Source organism: Schistocerca nitens, chromosome 7 (genome assembly GCF_023898315.1).
Source record: "Schistocerca nitens isolate TAMUIC-IGC-003100 chromosome 7, iqSchNite1.1, whole genome shotgun sequence".
NCBI classification, from domain to species: domain Eukaryota; kingdom Metazoa; phylum Arthropoda; class Insecta; order Orthoptera; family Acrididae; genus Schistocerca; species Schistocerca nitens.
Genome location: NC_064620.1, coordinates 355,270,827 through 355,294,366, shown reverse-complemented (window position 1 = coordinate 355,294,366; position 23,540 = coordinate 355,270,827). Strand labels below are relative to the sequence as shown.

At 38.3% G+C, this 23,540-nt stretch overlaps 1 protein-coding gene across 2 annotated transcripts in view; it reads right to left on the bottom strand.

Moving 5' to 3' along the window:
- Positions 1–23,540, bottom strand: part of LOC126195819 (nidogen) — a 342,884-nt gene that overhangs the window by 100,036 nt on the left and 219,308 nt on the right. For both annotated transcript variants that reach the window (XM_049934458.1, XM_049934459.1), the window contains exons 5-10: positions 21,486–21,694; positions 18,254–18,354; positions 17,838–17,981; positions 15,528–15,761; positions 12,021–12,221; positions 3,876–4,097 (exon numbers count right to left, since the gene is read on the bottom strand). In XM_049934458.1, coding sequence (XP_049790415.1) covers positions 3,876–4,097; positions 12,021–12,221; positions 15,528–15,761; positions 17,838–17,981; positions 18,254–18,354; positions 21,486–21,694 — 1,111 coding nt within the window. The remainder of the gene's footprint in view (positions 1–3,875; positions 4,098–12,020; positions 12,222–15,527; positions 15,762–17,837; positions 17,982–18,253; positions 18,355–21,485; positions 21,695–23,540) is intronic.

Genomic DNA, 23,540 nt, shown 5'->3' with positions numbered 1-23,540 from the left:
AGTTCAAGAGAATCGTCACCTGTGTGAATCACTGTCTACTTCTTCCATGCAAGATATCTTACAAATTATAAACGCAGGTGAACTGATAAGTGTCTGTCTTCCTAGATTTCCAAAAAGCTTTCAGAACTGTACCACACTGCTAACTGATAACAAAAGGTCTCATAAAATGGAGTATCTTAACAAACGTGATTATGTCAAATAATTTTTTTACTAATGAACCCAGCACATTGCACTGGATGGTGAATGTTCAACGGAAGTTGAAATAACATCAAGTGTGCCAAAGGAATTGTTATAAAACTGCTAAGATTCTCAGTACACATAAACACTTTATCAGAAAGCACTTTTATTCTCTGATCATTTTTCATCTACATGGAAGTATCATTTCCAGCTGATCATAAATAAATGTAAAATGTGAAAAAAAGAAGATAATCCCCATAACAAAGAGAAAAAACTGACAATGTTGAATTACAAAATCAATGGTAGTCTTTTGATGCCTGTCACAGCACGAAAATATCTGACGGTATTTCTACAAAGCTACAGGGAAAAGGCCAAACATGTAAATGCAGTAGAAGGGAAGGCAGACTTCAATTTGTTGAAAAAGTCTGAGGAAATGCAGTGCACTTGTAAAGAAACCACATTAGATGCTAGTGGAACCAATCCTAAATTACTGATTCATCATTTGGAGTGCTTACGAAGAAGACATGATAGCTGGCATTGAAAAAATTACCACACCACTATGGTTGCAACAGATCAGTACAAAGCTTATGAAAGTATAATAGAGATACTTCATTGGGGATCTTTGGAAGAAAAACAGTGCTGTTCTCAGATTGTGGGGTACTTTTAGAGAACTGGCATTCAGGAGAAAACCATGCAACAACTCATCTGCTTCTTTGGAAGAAAAACAGTGCTGTTCTCACATTGTGGGGTACTTTTAGAGAACTGGCATTCAGGAGAAAACCATGCAACAACTCATCTGCTTCCACTGTATATTTACAGATATACCAGAGAGACTAGGAAGTATACTCAGGCATAAAGAGAGTCATTTTTCCATTGCTCCATGCACAATTGGAATAGGACAAACAGACACCGATCAAGTACAATGCCCCCTCCACCATACACTGTATGGTGGCCTTGTGGTGTATCCATGTAGGTATAACGAACAGCTCAAAGTGCAAGAGAAGTGAGGGACAGAAATGAGTGGCTGCTCTCTTTCCATTTTCATTTAATTCTACTTCATTTGTTTTCCTAATACACACTTACTTATCTCTACATCAAAATCCCAGAGCCCCTCTAAAAGAAGAAATATTGTCTAACCATAACTGCTTTTTTCCATAGGGTAGCTCTAAACTGACCTTGGATTGGAGTCTCATAGTGGCAGGTGATTCTGGACTGATGGAAAATATTGTCTGAAGGAAAAAATTCCAAAAGTTTTGTAAAGAACAAGACAGTACCCCTCATAGTTGTGCAGGTCTGCTGACAGCAGATAACCAGGCTCTTAATGTCACCAAATATTGGAAATACAGTGAGTAATCAATATACTAAAATAACAAAAGAAATAGCATCCTTTTCCTTACATGACTTAGCATTTTGTCTGTAAATCTATTCTGGCTTACAAATAAAAATTTCTGAGAATGACTATAGCAAGTGTCCTGTTACTGGGAGTATAAATGTCATCTCTTTCATTCTGTTACAGGTTTCTGTGTCCTGTGCATCTCTTTTTTCATCTGTGTATGGTGTACTGAGATACCACACAAAAATAATTTGTGACAGTTAGTACCAGAAGTACCAGGAAAATTGCTGCGCACAAACCAATCATGCTGCTTGTGAGAATCATGCCCCCTGGAGTGGCGGTGCCACCAGGAAGAGAGATGCATGCTAAAGTAACTGTGCATGAGCAGAAGTTGTCAGCTGCAAGTTGTAAGTCAGTCTGAGTCTTGCTAGGGAGTTCTTACAGAACATTTGCCATGTCTTCAACACTTTAAGTCATCAAGTGAGACAGAAACAGTGGCCAACAGACAGTGATTATCTTCAGTAGAAACAGAACATTGAATATAATTCTTGCATATGGACAGAGACTGCCTGCCTAGAGATTTAACTGAGTACTGTTAGTTTTTGTTCATGGAACTATAGTCAACAAAGAATAGATAGGCTAAACACGCATTCTACAAATGCTGTAACCAGTGATACCAAAGTTGAGTAATATAATTTGCTATTCAGTACTCTGTGTTACTTTCATTGAGTGTGTGTGTTGTTCTAGAACCCACATAACACCGAGCGAGGTGGCGCAGTGGTTAGACACTAGACTCGCATTCAGGAGGACAACGGTTCAATCCCGCGTTCGGCCATCCTGATTTAGGTTTTCCGTGATTTCCCTAAATCGCTCCAGGCAAATGCCGGGATGGTTCCTTTGAAAGGGCATGGCCGACTTCCTTCCCCAATCCGATGAGACCGATGACCTCGCTGTCTGGTCTCCTTCCCCAAACAACTCCCCCAACCCACACAACCATCTCACCAGGGTATTTTTATTGGTCCTTTTCAGCAACGGCAAGATTTTCAGCAAAGGGGACACTCCTTGAGCCCACAACAGTTTGTGTAGCAGTCATTCTTTAGAATATTATGCCCACCAATCTTCTACTCCCCCTCCCACCCTGTCCCCAGACCACCCACTTAATATTAAATTTTGCCCTTTCCTTTGGTTATGAGGACTGTAATTTAATGCCTATTATGGGATGTGTCTATGGACTACCTCAAATTTTTTGATATTTATAAAAAGTTCAGTTTTTTTAAGCCACCCTAATTCTTTCTGTAATGGTTCATACAAAATTTCCTTGTCTACCTTACCTTAAATAAACATAAAAAGTGAAACATATGCAACACTGAAATACAAATCATGCTAATGAGAAAACATACACACATTCTACTGTAACATGACTTTGGGGCTTTACTAGTTACATTATTCATAAACTATCTGGAATCATCAAACTGGAACACAAAATAGAAACTAAGGTGCAGGCAGAGAAAAGTAATAAGCACAAAAAAGATGCAGTGAAACTGCCTTTAAATTAAACTGCACATTATGTACAAATCTGTACTCAATTCCCAGTCTGGCATACAATTTGAACACTTATAAGATTTAAGAACCAAATATAAATTTTCACGTTTGGGACTGCTACCACAGTCTAACATATATCATTGCAATACTGGCTGTTGTGAAAATCGAAATTTTCTGCAAAATATCAGACCTTCTGCTGTTTACTAGCCATTTTCTGTTCTTAAAAGAAAACAACGTTCTTCATCAAATATCTGTTAAGTTACAAGAGAACTGTAAATAAAATGCTGTGGAATGAACTATTTCACACCTCCCAAGGCCCTTAAGTAGTTCAAGAAAAAAACAAGGGTGTAATTTTTTTATTTACTGTAGATTTGTATGGCACTACATATGATCCCTACTATAAAAATTATGTTACAAATCAGTATGAACAATACTAATTACACTAATCCAATATTGTATTCCAAACCATAGCTTTCTGTCCTCTTGGAGTGCTGCTGTTGCACTGTACAATAAAAATGAGCAAGGAGTGTCAAGACTGTATGTGTTGGTCTGTGCTAATACCACAATATTTAAGAATTAATTAAAAAATTAAGTTACAATTGATTATGTGAAATTATAAAACCAAAAAATATGTTTCAAATGACAACTGAAAATGCAAATATTGCCAAATTATTTTATGCATGCATTTTAGAAATTTCAGTGTATTTTAACATGCCCTACAGAAGATTAATTATTTTTAATTTGTTTGAGGGTAACAATTTCATCATCTTTTATCTCACGTCAAATTAACTGGTAGTAACTTATTCTTCTGTGAACATATTACCTGCATCAGGTATTGTGACTTTGCTTGTCATTCCATAGCGAATTATTTTTTCTTTTTCTTCATAACTTATAAAGTTTCTAATGACTTTCAGATGGAAAGTTGAAACTTCTGGACCAGAAGAAGTACATTCATCATAATCAATTGACTGTTGTACTATAAAAGGATTGTCAACAGGAGCATCTTCCAACTGGAATGAATGTGATGATTTGGCCAAAATCTTTCCTATTAACAAAAAATAAAATTAGGACAATATTCCCAAGTTACAATATCATAAACAGTTAATAATATGTATTTTTATGTCTACATGTGGTACATAGCTGCTGTTGTATATAATACTTCAAACAAAGCATTTGTATAACTTTACACAGAACATTGTCAGCTGTCTACATAGCGGAAAAATTGAAACCTGTTTAGTTTAGAGTTAGTTGGATTTTACATCCCTGTGTTCCAATATTCCAATAAATTATAGAATAAGTGGCTATTGAGGAACTCTGTAATAGAAAAGTGGACAGACAGAGGTACAATTTACATGAGATTCTCTTCACACTAGGTGAAGTAACCTCTTAACAACACAAATTCATCAACACTTAATCAAATTCTATGACACACAGACTTCCCTTTATAACTCACACGTACCTACACCATCCACTGCAGCCTTCTTTTTACTAAGGCATGTACAGTTAAAGGAAAACTATTTTAATATCAGTAAAAAAACTTAACAAAATATATAAAATGCTGGATTTCTTTATTTAAGAGACATACATCTTCCACTGTTTTCTATTGGTCCCTTTCAGTAGTTAAAAAGCCACATCTTGAATATCACAGTCATACTGCATTCTTTCTCAAAACTCTGAGAGTGAACTGCTTATTATGATTTCATTGCCAACAGAACATTAAATCTCAAAATTAACAAAATATATGAAATAAATGTCACACATGAAACTACTAATACTACATTATACGTTGTCTGCAACCACCATCTGTTTTCAACAATTGGTTATCGCAACTTCCCTGTCACAAAGACATTACACAAACATACATATCTATACAACCAATTCCATCTACTGTTATTACTACTATCATTATTTTGTTTTTGTTTTATACAATTTTCAACCTCCACTGATTACAAATCTTTAAAAATTTCACATCCATATGGCAATTTTACTAGGCATTTGCATCTTTCACTCCTTAACCCGTGCCCCTCAGTCTTTCTCTGTCTCATTTCCCACTCTTATTCATGCTCTCTCTCTCTCTCTCTCTCTCTCTCTCTCTCTCCTCTCTCTCTCTCTCACACACACACACATCCCCTTTGAGGCTACACTCTGCTATTTTGAATACTTATTGGAATACCAGCCAGTACTACTCACTAATTACGCTTGTACATAAACATTAGATTTGCTTTCATTACATTTCTCTCTCTGCTCTTTTTTCTTTGTTCTAGATTATTTATATTTTTCCCATTCTTTACCAACTCACTTAACAACACACCTTAATTTGTTAGAATTCCAATGTGTGTCGCACTTTGAGCATTGTACCTTTAGTGATCTATCCTTTTTGTTTTGATTTCATGTTGTGTACCACATCTGTTAGTTCCTCCTGTTACACTGTATTCAGTTGGTTTCCCCTTCCATTTCTCATGAGCTCTTTATCTAATACAATAAGCACTTTCTCTTTTGTTGCAGGATATCAACACAGTTCTATATTGATCATACAATGTAAACTTTCACGGCCGGTATTGACTTCACTTAAAACGTCCGGGCTGATAGGCCGTGGTCGAAGTATAAAACTGTCTCCTAACGTTTCGTCTCCGACTGCGGGAGACATCATCGGAGGTAAAGCGGCGAACTGCGAAGAGGACTCGAGGAGGTGCTGATTATATAGGCAGTACAGAGGGCGCCACTGTCGATCACGTGGCGTCGGCTATGAGATTGTCTCTGGTAATGCCAACATTCTCGATTGAAAGTAATCGATTGTCACGCTTGCGGTGCAATGCTGACATCCAAATTTTATCCAGTTTAACACCTTCGTCTTTCCTGTTACAATTATTACGATGTTTATCAATCTTGATGGCCTCTCTATACAAGCATGCATAATAATGCGAGGTTTTTGATATGACGCTCGTCTCGCTGAATTTTATTTCATGATCACCTTCCTGGTAAACATGTTCCGCTACGGCTGATTTATCCATGTGACCTAGGCGGCAATTCCTCTTATGTTCGACAAGACGGGTGTTCACACTTCTCTTTGTGGTACAGATGTAAACCTGTCCACAACTACAAGGAATTTTATATACCCCCGGTGTAGCCAAAGGGTGCCGTGCATCTTTTGCCGACCTTAAGAATTCTTTTATTTTCCTAGTAGGTCTGAAAATAGTTTCCACCCCATACTTGCCTAAAACTTTCCCAATGCGATCTGTGACCTTGCTAATGAACGGAAGAAAAACTTTGCCCATGGACGACTGTCGTTCGTCGTTACTCCTGATTCTCTGCCTAGAGCGAAGTGCTCGATCTATATCCTTGCTAGAAAAGCCATTCTTCACGAAAGCTGACCGTAGATGTTCAATCTCATCTTTTAAATAAACAGGTTCACAAAGTTTGTGCGCCCTGTCTACCAAAGTTTTCATTACACCTCTTTTTTGTCTAGGGTGGTGGTTTGAATCTTTGTGTAGATAACGATCAGTATGTGTGGGCTTTCTATACACCTTATGGCCCAACGTTCTGTCCGGTCGTTTAATCACAGACACATCCAGGAAGTTCAATTGCCCATTCCTTTCTGTCTCCATAGTGAACTGGATTTTCGGATTAATGCTGTTTAAATGTGTCAGGAAGGCATCCAAATCCTCTGCTCCGTGTGTCCATACTACGAATGTGTCATCGACATAGCGATACCATCTGGCTGGTCTCTTACTGGCCGTCTGCAATGCCCGTTGTTCAAAAGTCTCCATAAATAAGTTAGCCACAACAGGACTGAGAGGACCGCCCATAGCCACCCCGTCAATCTGTTCATACAAGTCACTATTGTATTGAAAGTAGGTTGTGGTGAGGCAGTGTCGGAATAATGCCACAATATTGGTGGGAAAAATATCCGCTATGCATAAGATAGCTTCGTTTACCGGAATCATGGTAAATAACAACACAACGTCAAAACTGACGAGGATATCATCCGGGCCCACGCTCGTTTCCTTTAACTTGTCAATGAAGTGAGCTGAATTTTTAATATGACTGTCCGTCCTACCAACATAAGGCTGCAGCATTGAGGCAAGGTGTCTAGCTAACTCGTGTGTTGGTCCGCCTATAGCACTGAGAATTGGCCTCAACGGAATCCCAGGTTTATGAACTTTGGGTAAGCCATAAAGTCTAGGTGGGTATGCTTCTGTTTTACAAAGCAGCTTCTTATCGTCGGAGCCAAATGAAGACGCTTTCACCAGTCGATATGTCATTCTTAAAATCTTCATAGTCAGATCTTTCTGGAGCTTTTTGTAATTGGAGGGAACCAACATATCATTGATTTTTCCATGATAGTCCTCACTGTTCAGTATGACGGTGGCATTACCCTTATCTGCATTAAGAACAATAATGTTTTTATCTCCATTTATATCCCTCAGCGCCTTCCTTTGAGCCTGCAACAAATTACTTTTAGGTGGCTTACATGTGCGTAAAATCCTAGCCGATTCCATCCTAATTACGTCAGCGGACTGCTGTGGAAGCTGACGGATACCGGCCTCAATATTTGCTACAATATCCTCTGTGGGTACGTTTTGGGGCGTCACAGCAAAATTGCCTCAATTCGCTAGTACAGAAATTTCAACTTTTGACAAATCTTTATCGGACAGGTTAATAACAGTTCGAGAATTGTCCTCAACTGAACCCCCAGAAATGTTGTTCTGTAAGTTATTAAACTTCTTCTTCTGCCTGTTTGCTGATATTTCTGCACTAACTTCCATAGTTTTGAATGTTAGACCGTCAATCTTATTCCAGTCACCACACTGCATAGTATTACTAAGAAACAAGTGGAGATGAAAAAGTTTACTGCTGGTTACCGCCAGTGCTCGCCGTGTCTGATGAATCCTCTCACGTAGCATTGCAGACTCCATACGGTTGTAAATCCGATGTGCCTGGGCCGAGCGAAACATCCTCTTCACCTTCAGAAATTTCGGAACCGTCGAAGTGTCCCTGCAGCGTAACAGGAAGGTGAGGGTACACAGTAGTTGTGCTTTCTTCTTGCGCATTCCTTCAAATCGTCGAACAGATACTGACATATCCTCCCCGTAAAGGCGTTTGATCATACAATGTAAACTTTCACGGCCGGTATTGACTTCACTTAAAACTTCCGGGCTGATAGGCCGTGGTCGAAGTATAAAACTGTCTCCTAACGTTTCGTCTCCGACTGCGGGAAACATCATCGGAGGTAAAGCGGTGATATTGTAGCAAATATTGAGGCCGGTATCCGTCAGCTTCCACAGCAGTCCGCTGATGTAATTACGATGGAAACGGCTAGGATTTTACGCACATGTAAGCCACCTAAAAGTAATTTGTCGCAGGCTCAAAGGAAGGCGCTGAGGGATATAAATGGAGATAAAAACATTATTGTTCTTAATGCAGATAAGGGTAATGCCACCGTCATACTGAACAGTGAGGACTATCATGGAAAAATCAATGATATGTTGGTTCCCTCCAATTACAAAAAGCTCCAGAAAGATCCGACTATGAAGATTTTAAGAATGACATATCGACTGGTGAAAGCGTCTTCATTTGGCTCCGACGATAAGAAGCTGCTTTGTAAAACAGAAGCGTACCCACCTAGACTTTATGGCTTACCCAAAGTTCATAAACCTGGGATTCCGTTGAGGCCAATTCTCAGTGCTATAGGCGGACCAACACACGAGTTAGCTAGACACCTTGCCTCAATGCTGCAGCCTTATGTTGGTAGGACGGACAGTCATATTAAAAATTCAGCTCACTTCATTGACAAGTTAAAGGAAACGAGCGTGGGCCCGGATGATATCCTCGTCAGTTTTGACGTTGTGTCGTTATTTACCATGATTCCGGCAAACAAAGCTATCTTATGCATAGCGGATATTTTTCCCACCAATATTGTGGCATTATTCCGACACTGCCTCACCACAACCTACTTTCAATACAATAGTGACTTGTATGAACAGATTGATGGGGTGGCTATGGGCAGTCCTCTCAGTCCTGTTGTGGCTAACTTATTTATGGAGACTTTTGAACAACGGGCATTGCAGATGGCCAGTAAGAGACCAGCCAGATGGTATCGCTATGTCGATGACACGTTCGTAGTATGGACACACGGAGCAGAGGATTTGGATGCCTTCCTGACACATTTAAACAGCATTAATCCGAAAATCCAGTTCACTATGGAGACAGAAAGGAATGGGCAATTGACTTCCTGGATGTGTCTGTGATTAAACGACCGGACAGAACGTTGGGCCATAAGGTGTATAGAAAGCCCACACATACTGATCGTTATCTACACAAAGATTCAAACCACCACCCTAGACAAAAAAGAGGTGTAATGAAAACTTTGGTAGACAGGGCGCACAAACTTTGTGAACCTGTTTATTTAAAAGATGAGATTGAACATCTACGGTCAGCTTTCGTGAAGAATGGCTTTTCTAGCAAGGATATAGATCGAGCACTTCGCTCTAGGCAGAGAATCAGGAGTAACGACGAACAACAGTCGTCCATGGGCAAAGTTTTTCTTCCGTTCATTAGCAGGGTCACAGATCGCATTGGGAAAGTTTTAGGCAAGTATGGGGTGGAAACTATTTTCAGACCTACTAGGAAAATAAAAGAATTCTTAAGGTCGGCAAAAGATGCACGGCACCCTTTGGCTACACCGGGGGTATATAAAATTCCTTGTAGTTGTGGACAGGTTTACATCGGTACCACAAAGAGAAGTGTGAACACCCGTCTTGTCGAACATAAGAGGAATTGCCGCCTAGGTCACATGGATAAATCAGCCGTAGCGGAACATGTTTACCAGGAAGGTGATCATGAAATAAAATTCAGCGAGACGAGCGTCATATCAAAAACCTCGCATTATTATGCATGCTTGTATAGAGAGGCTATCGAGATTGATAAACATCGTAATAATTTTAACAGGAAAGACGAAGGTGTTAAACTGGAAAAAATTTGGATGTCAGCGTTGCACCGCAAGCGTGACGATCGATTACCTTCAATCGAGAATGTTGGCATTACCAGAGACAATCTCATAGCCGACGCCACGTGATCGACAGTGGTGCCCTCTGTACTGCCTATATAATCAGCGCCTCCTCGAGTCCTCTTCGCAGTTCGCCGCTTTACCTCCGATGATGTCTCCCACAGTCGGAGACGAAACGTTAGGAGACAGTTTTATACTTCGACCACGGCCTATCAGCCTGGAAGTTTTAAGTGAAGACAATTCTATATTATTGTTTCTTTGTGATACATTCTTATTCTTTTTCTGATGGTAGACTTTCCATCTTCTTAATATGAGATTTAAGGTCAGATTTCCACTTCTTCCCTTGGCTACAAATCAAACACTGCAACCTAACGCTAGTATAAAGTCCTAACTCACTCACTTGCCTCTGTAGATCCTGTCATGATTTTTCGATGTTGTATACTCAGACAGGAAGCACATAGCAGAGAGACAGAGATTTGGTATTCTCACTGGACAACAACAGATAAATGGAACCACTCAGATTCTCAATGGATGGTAAAAGGGAAACAGACGTTATAAATTGTGCTGGCAGGGTCAATGTTCATCCTTAAACCTGCATTCTAGCAGAAGCTGCTACCAAAAGGACTATCAATGGGCAGAGCCTTTGGTTCACTATGTATAATAAAGCAAAAGATGAGATTGAACATCTACGGTCAGCTTTCGTGAAGAATGGCTTTTCTAGCAAGGATATAGATTGAGCACTTCGCTCTAGGCAGAGAATCAGGAGTAACGACGAACAACAGTCGTCCATGGGCAAAGTTTTTCTTCCGTTCATTAGCAGGGTCACAGATCGCATTGGGAAAGTTTTAGGCAAGTATGGGGTGGAAACTATGTATATTTCTCTGTTTGTGAAATCTTTAATCATGCACTGCATTTCTCTAGGTTTACGAGTGCACTGTTACTCTCAGCCTTCAGTTTTTCTCATTTCAATACTGCTTGCTTACGATAATCTTGCCCAAAATGAATAATTATAGCTGGTCTCATCAGTCTCTTGCACAACAAACTCATTAGTGAAGTACCCTGTGTGATATTTAAGTGGGAATGAGGGTTCATCCACACATGCCTTCCATCAACTATTTAATAATGGTGAAAGTGTGGTAGGAACGATTAATGCCGCAGCAACAACAGTGGGAAAAATGAAAACAAAGACCCTGTTAATTACCTGAATCAGTAGAAATAGGCATCAGATCCATCTCCTGCTTGAAAAGCTCATGTATTTCAGTGAGTCAAAGTGGAGAGGGAAATTTATGCTGTGTTACAAGGCAAGTGGTACTGAAGAACCTGTTCACCATAGGGCCCTATTTTTGTCTACTAGTGCTGATTTTTAGAAGGTAGTGCATAAGTTAAAGGCCTTCATACATCCTAGTAACCTATCATTCATTGATATTTGCAGTTTGCTGACCATATATTAAGTCAGTGAACTAATATTTTTGCCACACAACACGGGAGGGAAAGTTGTTTTTCCACCAACTGCTGGAGCAAGCTTAAGGTCAAAAGTCATGAATTCTTTAATCACTCTATAGATGTTTATATTCCACCTTCAATTACCTATCAATTTATTAATGATCATTATTAACATAGGTTGCAGGAGCAGTTTGTCATATTTTGTTTGTTGCACAAACATTATTTACACCTTCACTAGGAGTATTATCAACCATAATGTGTAAATAAATAAATGAATGAGTTTATTTAATACTACATGTTTCATATTGATGTATGTGTACTGGGGTAATTATTCGAAGACACTTCTACACATATTGTAACAATGGGAGCTAACAGTATTTAATGGGCTTTGTATTCTCAAAACCAAGATTTTAAGACTACTTGCAAAAAGTCATACCTAATAGGCAGGTACTGGTCTATAAATAGATATTTCTTTTGTGATTCCAGTTTTCTCTGAATGGGCAGTTGCTGCAGGCTCACCTGGTGCTGTTCTCCTGTATTCTATTTCATATTCAGGAACCCGGATTTTTGAACCAATGGGAACTGTTGGTGCAGAACCACGAATGTCAGCTTCTACCCGCAGCTGGTCAAACACATCAAGCCCAAGGAAGCGCTGCCTGAGAGTAATTTTGTGGCCAGTGTTAGGAAATTCAATCTCTGCTGTGTGGTTGAACACGCCACCTGCATTAAATTAAATGATGGTGATTGCTGACATTCTTAGTTCTAGATATAATTATGTTTACAAAGCATAGAAAACATTTTTTTTAATGTATATTTCTCTATGAAAATCAATTTCAATTCAGAAGTAAGCTCTTGCAAGGTCTGGGTACTCCTGACTTTTGGTAAAACTTTCATTCCTGACACAATTACATTTTCAAACGCTTTGCTGGGCAAACTGTGAAGAGTCTAATTACCCTTTTAGGGCTCAAATTAAAGGTGTCTGTCACTATAAATGAGCTCTTACTGTACTGGCTATCCTCAGCTGCAAAATCCATGTTGATCTAAGCATGAAATGACCACCCTGTACCAAGAAGAATGTGGACTTTAAGTATCTGTGGGATGCATGATATAACAGAACCTTAAGTCCTGCCTCTTGATGCTGAATCCTTTGAAAACAGCAAGATCTTTTAAATGTCACAAGGTAGGTTTGTCATTGCTGAGGATTTTTGGTATAATTAATGTCAAAGCTTTATAAAAGAATGATTTATTAAGTGTAAAAGCAGTACATGCACTTCAATGACTGCACACATACCAGCAGTTAATAACCACAGTGTAAAAGTAAAAACAAATATCAATTCAAATATCAATTTACATTTACACATACCCTTAAACTGACATTGACACACAATGTGAAGTTCAAGTGAACAGTCATAATTTTTTTTAGTTCATTACTGACATATTCCCTTCCATTGTCAGGCTACACTTTCTTGATATTTCTGCCTGTCTGTTTTTCCAAATGACTTTGAAGTTTTTTAAATTCCTGTGAAACTGCAGACTTTTTCTCAAAAATCATTGGTGTGTGTTGAAAAATCATCAATAAATGTGAGAAAATAAAGATTTTCACCAACAGATGCTGTCTCCTCTGCCTCACGCAAATCAGAATGTACTAAGCCCAAGATGTTTTTATAACACCTGTTGCTAGTTTTGAATGAAAGGCTGTGTTTTCCCATGGTGCATAACTCCCAGGGATGAGTTCTGTTGAAACCTTTGCCAACTTCAGCTTACCTTTGTGATTCATATTTTCTAGCTTACAAAGCCACTACATTCTATGTAGTAGCATTGTCTCATTTCACTTGTACTCAGAAAATAGATGCCACTCTTAGGAGATACTTTTGGCAATTAGTTCACCTTTCTTGTTAAAGGTCACTTTACTATTGTTTTATCATCAACATACAAGATTACATTAACACTTCCAGAAGTCTATGGTACTAAGCCATCAGCTCCCCTACTGACCAATGAGCTATTATATGGTTTGGCATTATGAAGCTTCCCTCCATCACTGGTGATATGAGCTGAGACACAAGAATCTAAATACCACATCTCCCTTTCATGAGACTGTAAAGAATCTGCTACAACAGAGGCATTCCTCTGTTCTCACTTTTTTTAGTCGCATTTGTTTTATCATTATTTTATGATGAGCTTATTTCTCTTATGCTCCTGTTAGAACAAACTTTAGCCATATAATAAAGTTTATTGGACAAATTTAGGTATGTGTTTCCTATGGCCTTGTTTGTTTACATAGAAGGCTGGTTCTTCATTCCAACTTGTGTCTTCAAGTTTGACATCTTGTGGCAGATTTACTTTAACACTCTGAGTGCCATGTCTTTGTCTTCAATGTTGGAGAGAATGCCATACCCATAATATCATGAGCACAACATCCTAGTGAAAAGTGTGATGCCAGTAACATAATGAGTATGGCAGTTCTCACTGAGATGTTATACCTGTAACGTTACAGGTGTGGCTTTCTTTCCAACATTGAAGACAACAAAATATTATGGGCATGGCACTCCAAGTGTTAACACAATCTCCAGAGATGTGTGTGCCACTTTTTTCAGGTGCTATAACCATAGGTTGATAATGATCACATAATCCAGCCAGAAGCAAAGTTTCTATCCATTTTTTTACTCACCAAGTACTTTTTTTCATTTAACTTAAATGCAGTCATTATGATTTGATCACAATAGTTGTCTACTGACTTTCATCTATCTAATTTGGTGTGATTAATGTTCTAAGCAAGTCCATTGTACGTGAGGGGCCAGAGTCTTCAAATGTGTTTTCCAGGGCCCTCCAGGCTTCTGCTGCCACATTCATGTGCCTTATGTGGGAATAATTTGCCTTGTACACAAAATTGTCCAGGAATTTGATTTTCTGTCTTTTTTCTTCCAAGACTAATTTCTTCAGATCCAAAGGAGAGTTTTCCATAACATCCATTAGTTCATCTTGGACTAAATAGGCCTTCATGGTAAATTTCCACACTGAATACTTTTCACATCCAATCAACTTTTCAAGTGTCAGTAGTTCAGTGAGTCTGTGCCAAACATTTTTATATATGAATGGATAAAATAAACTGCAGTCTACATACACGAATGATAAATGAGCAGAAATACAAATTAATGCCACACAGGAAACTTAATTATGAACTGACTCCAGATTTTTTGAACAACTTCTATTTTTAACATTTATAAAATGTTGCTTTCACACCTGAGTCCATAACCTTTTTGGTGAGCATTAATACTATAATTAGTACAGAAGCTTTATAAAAGAATGTTGTGTTACATCAAAAATCAGAATGTGCACAACAGTGACTACAAATATACAAATGCTTAGCTACCACTAAGTAACAGTAAAAGCAACAAGAAAACAAAAAACAATCAGTTTCCATATTCAGTCATCGCCTTAAGAGGATCAAGAGGCTTGCTATTTTTTTGAAGCTAAATAACTGTTTCATCCCCTGCACATATTTATGAAAATCACCATATGCACTCTTCAAAATGGCATATAATATTTCTGAGACTAGGTAGTATTATCAGCAGCTGATTAACAGCAGACAGAGAAGGAAACCTTTCAAGCTCTCATTTATATACCACTTCAAAATATTATTTTGGAGGACATCATTATCTCAGAACACTCTGAGAAAATATAGACAACTTGGATGTAGAAGGCACTGTTCAGGAAAGAAAGATTACAGTATAAATTAGAATTGCTGATGAAGTCTCAAACCATGTGGTAGCTGCATGATATTATAGAATTCCTATGAAAGATAATCAACTTTAACATCAAAAAGAGACATATTAGATTTTATATGCACTTAATACTCTTGTACTTTCTACCTTCAGAAAATAAAATAAACCCCCAAAGTAATTCTTAAAATGTCTAACTCCTTGATGTCCATATACAGAAGATGAGGTTTGCAATCTGATGAGAACACGCTGACAGTATGTATTTGGTTTCATTATACTTTCCCCCCTGCTGAACTTTCAACATTACCTGTAAGCTGGTATCCATTGAGAGCTTTGCCAACAGGTCGGGCAAACACCCATCCTATAACTCCTCCTAGGATGCTCAGTGTCTGCATATCATAACCAAGCAGCTCTGGTACACGGGAAACTGCTGTATACGTCCTTCCATCAGGTGTTACAATATACGACTGCATGTCAAGAACCTCAAGTTCGATGTCATTCACTACACCTGTCACCTTGCCATTCATTCGCATATGACCACCTGCAAAGTAGATTTTTTTACATGTGACAGAGTATTTTATTTTCAACTGACAAGCCTTTTGAAGAACACTATAACACCTGAATATAACATTAGCACTACAAGCACAACCAACAAGATTAAATTATTGCCCAAATACATAATGTTTTCTTCCACATTCTGACATTCAGGAGGAGACTCAACAGGAACAAAATAAATTGTCTTCAGGAAGGATTACAAACTCATGACAACTAATGAATCAGGCACTTATTACATTGCAAAAGCTGATCAGAATGGATTACTGGGAGCATATTCTGCAGATTGCAATACAAAAAACATGAAGGAGCATGATAAACAAAGATTTATGAAAAGAATTCAAAAAAAAAAAAATAGAAAATTAACAAAAAATCAGGGAAGAAGTGAAGGTGGTGTACTCATTTTAAAAGAATGAATAACAAAAGTAAGCGAGATATACAGATCCTATTGGAAAAATGGGATTCTAAAGGGACAAGAACTAAAGTTCAATTTTGGTGATGCAATAAAGAGGAAAGGAATCATCTTATACATATCAATTTTTAGCTAGACACAGAAAATGATCTGAGTAATGAAAAAATAGACCAGAATGAAATCGATTAATCATAATTGAATTGTGTTTTAACATAGCTTTAAATTTATACTGACTGTTGTTTGCACCCTGTTTGGGTGGGAAAGGTTCTGTCATATTGTAATGCCTCATTTTGTGGCACATCTGTGTGATGTTGTGCTCTTCCTGTGACTATTGCCTACAACAGGGTCAATATCTGGGAAAAGGAGGTGTCCTCTAACCTACAGGAGATGGACCAATCTTTCTCTAATCCTCCTAAAATGATTATAGCCAGAGCCTACCTGGCTGACTTACAGGTTTGTGGTTTCCTGTGATGGCCAGTGTTCTCTGGCACCCACTGCAGAGAAATTTGTAAAGGTCCTGCCAGAAAACAGAAGCTCTGTCAATGAAAGAACGAAATGGCCAATGAAAATGACTACATCCTGCTCTCATTTCTGATTTGCTGGAATGCCTAAAAGTCGTGCAGTTTTGTAGAGCATTTTGGGAACTCACAAAATGGGATAGAAGGCTGGCACCCCCTTGGCATATAGAAGTCATGTGCCCCCTGAGGAGAGAGAGTGTTTTGTAGTGTCCTCTAGAAGTCAGGAGAAAGTGATTTTTCTTGATCAGCCAAGTTATTTCTTGTAGTAGGGAAATTAGTGAGAATCTGAAAGTTTGTTCCCGTAAGTGGGTATGAAATTTGGTTCAAGTCATTCTGGTTTTATAGGTAATTTTGCTGTTTAGTGAATATGCACATGCTTAATAGGCAGAGACCCCAAATTAAGTTGTGCACCCAAACAGCTAGCTAGCCAGTGGTGTTTAGTGATCTAGACAAACTTGGAAACATTTTTGTTGATACCAATAAATTATATTCGTTTCCATGTAAATTTGAGTGTATTGTATTTTTATGAGCTTTTCGCTATCGCCTTTAGGTTTTACTCATGTTCTGATGTTGCAGAGGATATTGAAGGAAGTTTTTAGGAGCCAGTTGGACGTACTGCATTTAACTGTTATGAGTGAACATTTTCCAGTCCAGTACTTTCTCAGAATCTTCAATGAAAGTAATTAGAAAGCTAAAGGGCTTTCATTTATTGACTTTGAAGTTGTGAGAAGTTTAAGCCTGTCACACAGGTTAATATGGGGCTGGAACCCCTTATTCAGAATGATTGGTAGTGTAACAGAGCAGGGACTTATTCTGGGTGCACCAATAAATGTTTACAACTAAATCCATGGAGCAGTACATCTTGTAATGTCTCACACATCACTTGTTGCCAAGAATGTGTGGATTCTGGCCACATCCACAAGTGCAGTTTTGTGCAGTGCCACAGAAGCTCTGGGGCATGGACACAAGTAATATTTCAATATCAAACTAGTTTTAAATGAAATTGGATTCTTTAATTCCAATCTTTAACTTAACTAAAATACATGGACTTTGTTTTGAAAAATCATAAGTTAGGGCAAAAGGTTTTTAACTGTGTAATCAGTTAAGTCTATCTTATTACTTCATAAATACTAACCTTCTTTCAAACATTGGATGCCATTTCCATAATAACCTTCATTACAAGTGCAGCAAAACCCTGTTTCATAGTCAAGACATGTAGCGTGACTATGACATGTTGTTATTCCTTGTTGGGCACAGGAGTTTACTTCAGCATCAGCACCTAAAATAATGTATTCTTTTATCATACTTCTTAATTTTATGAAATTAGTTTACAATGATTTTAAGTTAGATACAACATGTAATCTTTGGAGTGTGTTGCTTCAAGTAAAGATCAAATGAGCAAATGTAAATTGAGAGCTCTTAAAATGCAGTTTATTTTTGTTTAAGTACTTTTATAGAATTTTTGAAATTAAAGTCAGTCAGCAACATTATTAAAACCTTCTTATTTTGTACATGTCTTTAAACATATGCTCCTGACAAATCTTCTTGTACCTGATGGATCTTCAGCTAAGTCTGGTAGTAAGATACTCCCTCTCTCATCAGTCTCTCCAATGTTAAACAACCAGATGCCAGGTTCACCAATATTGGACCACCTAACAGAAAAAATATCTTAGCACACTGAGAAGAAAGAAGAGGAATATGAAGAAAACCACAGAAGAGATAACAAATTTTTGTTTTAAATGGACAAAACCAGATTTCAGTAATAAAACTGTTTTAGCCACTACACAAATATAAGGATGAAGAATAATAATAAATAATTTATAGAAAAGAATATCTACAAAAACCATGTATCACAGAATGTTATTTTGGAGATGGTTTACATCTAAAGAAGATGAAATTGCCATTTAAGTGTAACAGAGAGAAATACATCATTGAGACCCCCACTCCCAAAAAAGTAATTTCAAGTCAAATGGTGTAGTATGTAAGTAACTAAGCAACTTCATGGTTTCTGAGAGACATTACGTTACCTGAAAGCAGACTAGTATCTTTCAGTACAGTAATTATGTAACAGAATATTTTCATGAAAAGACATCAGCAATTTGCATAAACTAACAATTTTTTGTGACTAGCTTTTCTTATTTGTGATGGTATAAAATTGTTAATACACAATAAATATAAAGAAAAAAACTGGCCAGTAATTTTTTGGGGTAGTTTTCAGCCAGTGTGTCAGTAGCTTCAGATCTACAATTAGGAGACATAGTTCTCTCTCTCTCTCTCTCTCTCTCTCTCTCTCTGTCTATCTATCTAAAGTTGTTTTCAAGTATTTTGTTACCAAGCAAAGTGGTGCAGTGGTTAGGATTCACATTTGGGAGGATGACAGTTCAAACCCGCATATAGCCATCCTGATTTAGGTTTCCTGTGACGTTCGTAAATCGCTTCAGGAAAATGTCGAGATCAATCCCTTGAAAGAGCATGGCCGACATTCTTTCCCATCCTTCCCTAATCTGATGGGACTGATGACCTTGTTATTTGGGCCCCTAACCCAAATCTTTCAAGTATTTTGTTTGGTATTTTAAAATATTATTTTTTATTATGGACTGCCAAAGAAGCTATTATACAACACATTCTTGGTTCCCATACATCATATAATTAGCTTACAGTAACTGTTCCTACTGCAATCTTCACTCTTTTCAGTTCTGCACCTTGCCCTTCCTCCTTCTACCAACCCACTCCTGTCATTATCAATGTTGTCAATTTAACCCCATTTATCCACCTTTTGTTTTCCATTTTTCAATTTTTTGAACATGTTTCTTCATTGCTGCTTCACCTTTACTTCCTGTCTTTTCATTGTTGTTCTACTTAAACTTTTATTTTACATCTGTATGTTGTATTTTACAATGAATGCTTTATTGACAACATTTATAAGGGACACATGAGAATGCAAAGAACTCAAGTAAACCACAGAATATCCTATAAACATCAACGAACAAGATGAAAGCAAAGAATAAGTAGGATTCAGTGATATATGTTGCAGTTCATAATGACAGAGTATCTTACTCCCTACAAGTTCTAATGGTACTTAATCAGACATGAGGTCCAGAGCATGTGACAATTGGCAGAGGGATAGGAGACTCTGCCAAGTCTGTCATAGATTCAACAGGCTTTTTGTCCAGCAACTGCTATGGCTTCTCCAGTTTGCAGGTACTGGCATATGAGGTATCATTAACATCAACTTTAAACATCTTTTTGTCTTAGCTAAGAAATGTATATCTGATTGATTATAAACTCTATTATTGCATTTTTAGAGCGTAAATATTTAAACACTTTATGAAGGTATAAAAAAATGCAGTTTCATATCTTTTGTTCATTCATGCCATTATGTATTGATCCATTACCTGATACCAACAAAGATCTTGGCCTTTGAATTGGCCCATATTCTGACACATGTTGAGAAGAATTATTTGCAGTAACTGTTGCCCTTCATAAGCAATATTTCCACATATGAATCCAACTCAAAGGGTCACAATATTTGGTTCTCTTTGTACATCCACTACCTAACTCCTGTATGTAAAAGGATACCTTGTTGCCAATTTAGTGCATAGCAGTTTGCAGCTTAGCAGAAAACTCAGTGCTTTAGGTTCACTGTCAGATTTACTGTGGTGCCCTGACAAACAAAAGACCCAGACAACAGCAAATGCCTACAGTTCTGGCACTGAATATGCCATAAGTTCTGTGAATGTGATGTCGCCTTCAATAGACAGCTGATGCCCTAAAGATGTGCTTAAAATTGTATTTTGTGTGTGTGTTTTGATATCTGGAGGAGAAAATTGGTGACTGACATTTTGTGGAAAGATCTCCCCATAATGAAAATTGACCAACTCACTTATCATATCCATTACACTTTCCACCACTATTACATGACAACACAAAATGAGCTGCGCTGCTTTGAGCTTTTTTGATGTCCACCATTAACCCTATCTGGTAGTGATCTAAAACCTCACAGCATTATTCCATAAGAAGATGGACAAACATTGTGTAGGCAGTCTCTTTAATAGATATGCTGCACCTTCTAAGTGTTCAGCTAATAAAATGTAGTCTCTGGTTTGCCTTTCCCATAACATTTTCTGTGTGGTGATTCCAGTTTAAGTTGTTCGTAACTGCAATCCCTTGGTATTTATTTGTACCAGTAGCCTTAAATGTCTGTGATTTACTACGTAATGAAAATTTAATGGAATTTTTTTAGTACTCATATTGAAAACATCACTTTTTATTGTTCAGAGTCAATTGTCATTTTCACACTATGCAGGTATCTTGTGTAAATGATTTTGTAATTAGTTTTGATCTACTGTTGATTTTATTTGTTAATACAAGTTAAGGACAACAAACAGAAGGCCTATAAAATTTCCATGTGGAACCCCAGATATAACTTTGGTTTCACTAGATGACATCCCATCAGTTATTATAAACAGTGACCTTTCTGACAGGAAAACATGAATCCATCTGGGACCGATAAGCTACCATTTGTGAGGTATGCTGTTCAAAAGCTTCTGGAAATCTAGAAATACAGTATCAACTTGAAATTCCCTGTCAACAACACTCATTTCTTTGTATGAATGAAGAGCTGTGTTCAACAACAAACTGTTATGAAGACAGTGGAGATATTTTATTATTAATTTCTGAATAATTGTACAATTATGATGAGTATATAACAGGCTAACGACATGTTGTCACTTGTTAGCATATCAAGTGGACATCCAGCTGCCTACAGTAGCTGTCAACTCACCTGTAGAGGTTCTGCACGTGGTCTGTGCCTGAGCCCCGCAGAGTGTACAGCCGGCCATCTGCAGCCACCAGCCCTGCCTGAGCGCGGGCATCAGGCAAACCACCCTCTTGTCCCGAACCTTGTACCCACTGTATGCCATCATCTGCATACAGGAATTGGGCAAATGATCGCTGCCCATCACTTGTGACCACCACCTGGTATGTGTTCACCTGTGACACACATATTTGTTGTCATTATGGGAGTCTATTGAAGAACAGCTCAAAGGAAAAGTACGAGGCACGAATTTATTTATACGTATCTGTTGGTCACTTAATTTTTGACGACACAGAACAAGTAAAGGGCAGTATGTACAGAAAAATTAGGTTTACTGGATGAATAATCATGAATAATGTTATGGTCATCACCAGGTATAAAGGAAGGCTTTGTAATTAAATAAATTTGCAATAGAGAAAATTATATTTTTCTAGGGATGTACACATATGTTGTTACTGCTGCTGCTGTTACTATTGTGGTCTTCAGCCTGAAGACTGATTTGATGCAGTTCTCCATGCTAGTCAGTTTTTGCAAGCCTCTCCATCTCTGCATAACTACTAAAAACTACATCCATTTGAATCTTACTGCACTCAAGACTTGGACACTCCTTACAAGGTTTACCCTTCACACTTCCCTCCATTAGCAAATTGATGATTACTTGATGCCACAGGATGTGTCCAATCAGCCATTCCTAACTCACCATTTACATTCAATGTTAATAAATTTATCTTTTCAGAAATACACTGAAACAGAATAGGTTGCTACACACCACATAGGGGTGTTGAGTGGCAGACAGCCATATTTAAAGTACATTTACAAGTAAACAAAGCTACTGAACAAAATCTTACTTCAGACATTGAAACACACACACACACACACACACACACACACACACACACACATATGGTCATTGTCATCTTTGGCCACTGGGGCCCATATGTCATGAGATGTGATCTCAGTTGGAGTGGGTAGTGGTGGTATAGAAGGCTGCACCACTGGGAGGCTGTGCTTGGTGGAAAAGTAGGGGAGGAGAAGCAGAGAAGGGGACAGAATGATGCATGTGGACTTGGGGGTGGCAGGCATCAGTAGGGCTGGAGCAAGGGCAGCAAAGGGGATAGAGGCAGGTGCAAACAGAGACTACTGAAGACTGAAGTGAGGGCAGTTACAAGAATGAAGGATACGTCTCACCAGCTGTGCAAATCAGAAAACCTGGTGTTGGTGGGAAGAATCCAGATGACACAGAATGTGAGGCAATTGCTGAAGTGAAGTACAGCACAATGTGCAGACTGCTCAGCATCAGTATGGTCCAGCTGTCTCTTGGCCACAGATAAGAGAAGACCATGACAAGAGATAGTCAATACCCTGCTGCACAAAAGGACTCAGTTGCTCACATGTTGCATAATATTGATTCATAGCTCCCACCCATTACGCTACAGAACCCGAACCTAAACAGAGCTGCAACACAGTTATGAACCAGTTCTCCTAAAGCCTGAGTCCCACAGAAGTATCAGTCCTCTCAAAAAGTCTCACATTTTGCCCCACTTCCAAATTCAATCATGCTGGGTTTTAAAAGAACTCTTCACCTTCTCCCAGCCATTACAGTGAAAATACTTTTTCTTCACCAACCCTACCAATCACACTCATCATAAAATAAATACTGAATCCTGATTTATTCTATTTGGTTTTCCACCTAACCATGGTCCATCCCTCTTCTGGCCAAATCATGCCCTGATAACTTTCCAGAACTTACCAACCTCTAACTCCGTATCATCATTATTCCCCAAAATCCTCAAGATGGAAGCTAATATCCAGACAGAACAGAAATCTGCCATCTAAAAACGGATTCTGACCCTAGTATCCCAAGTGTTTACAAAGGCTCCACCACTGCAGGGATTACCTGGTGGAGACACTGCCAGCTGTCAGACAGATTCACCTACAAGCCCTGCCACAGTAACCCTATTCCAGAAATCCAGCATATTCTCCAGTCCCTCCTCAAATTCCTATGTCCATCCCAGAACCTGT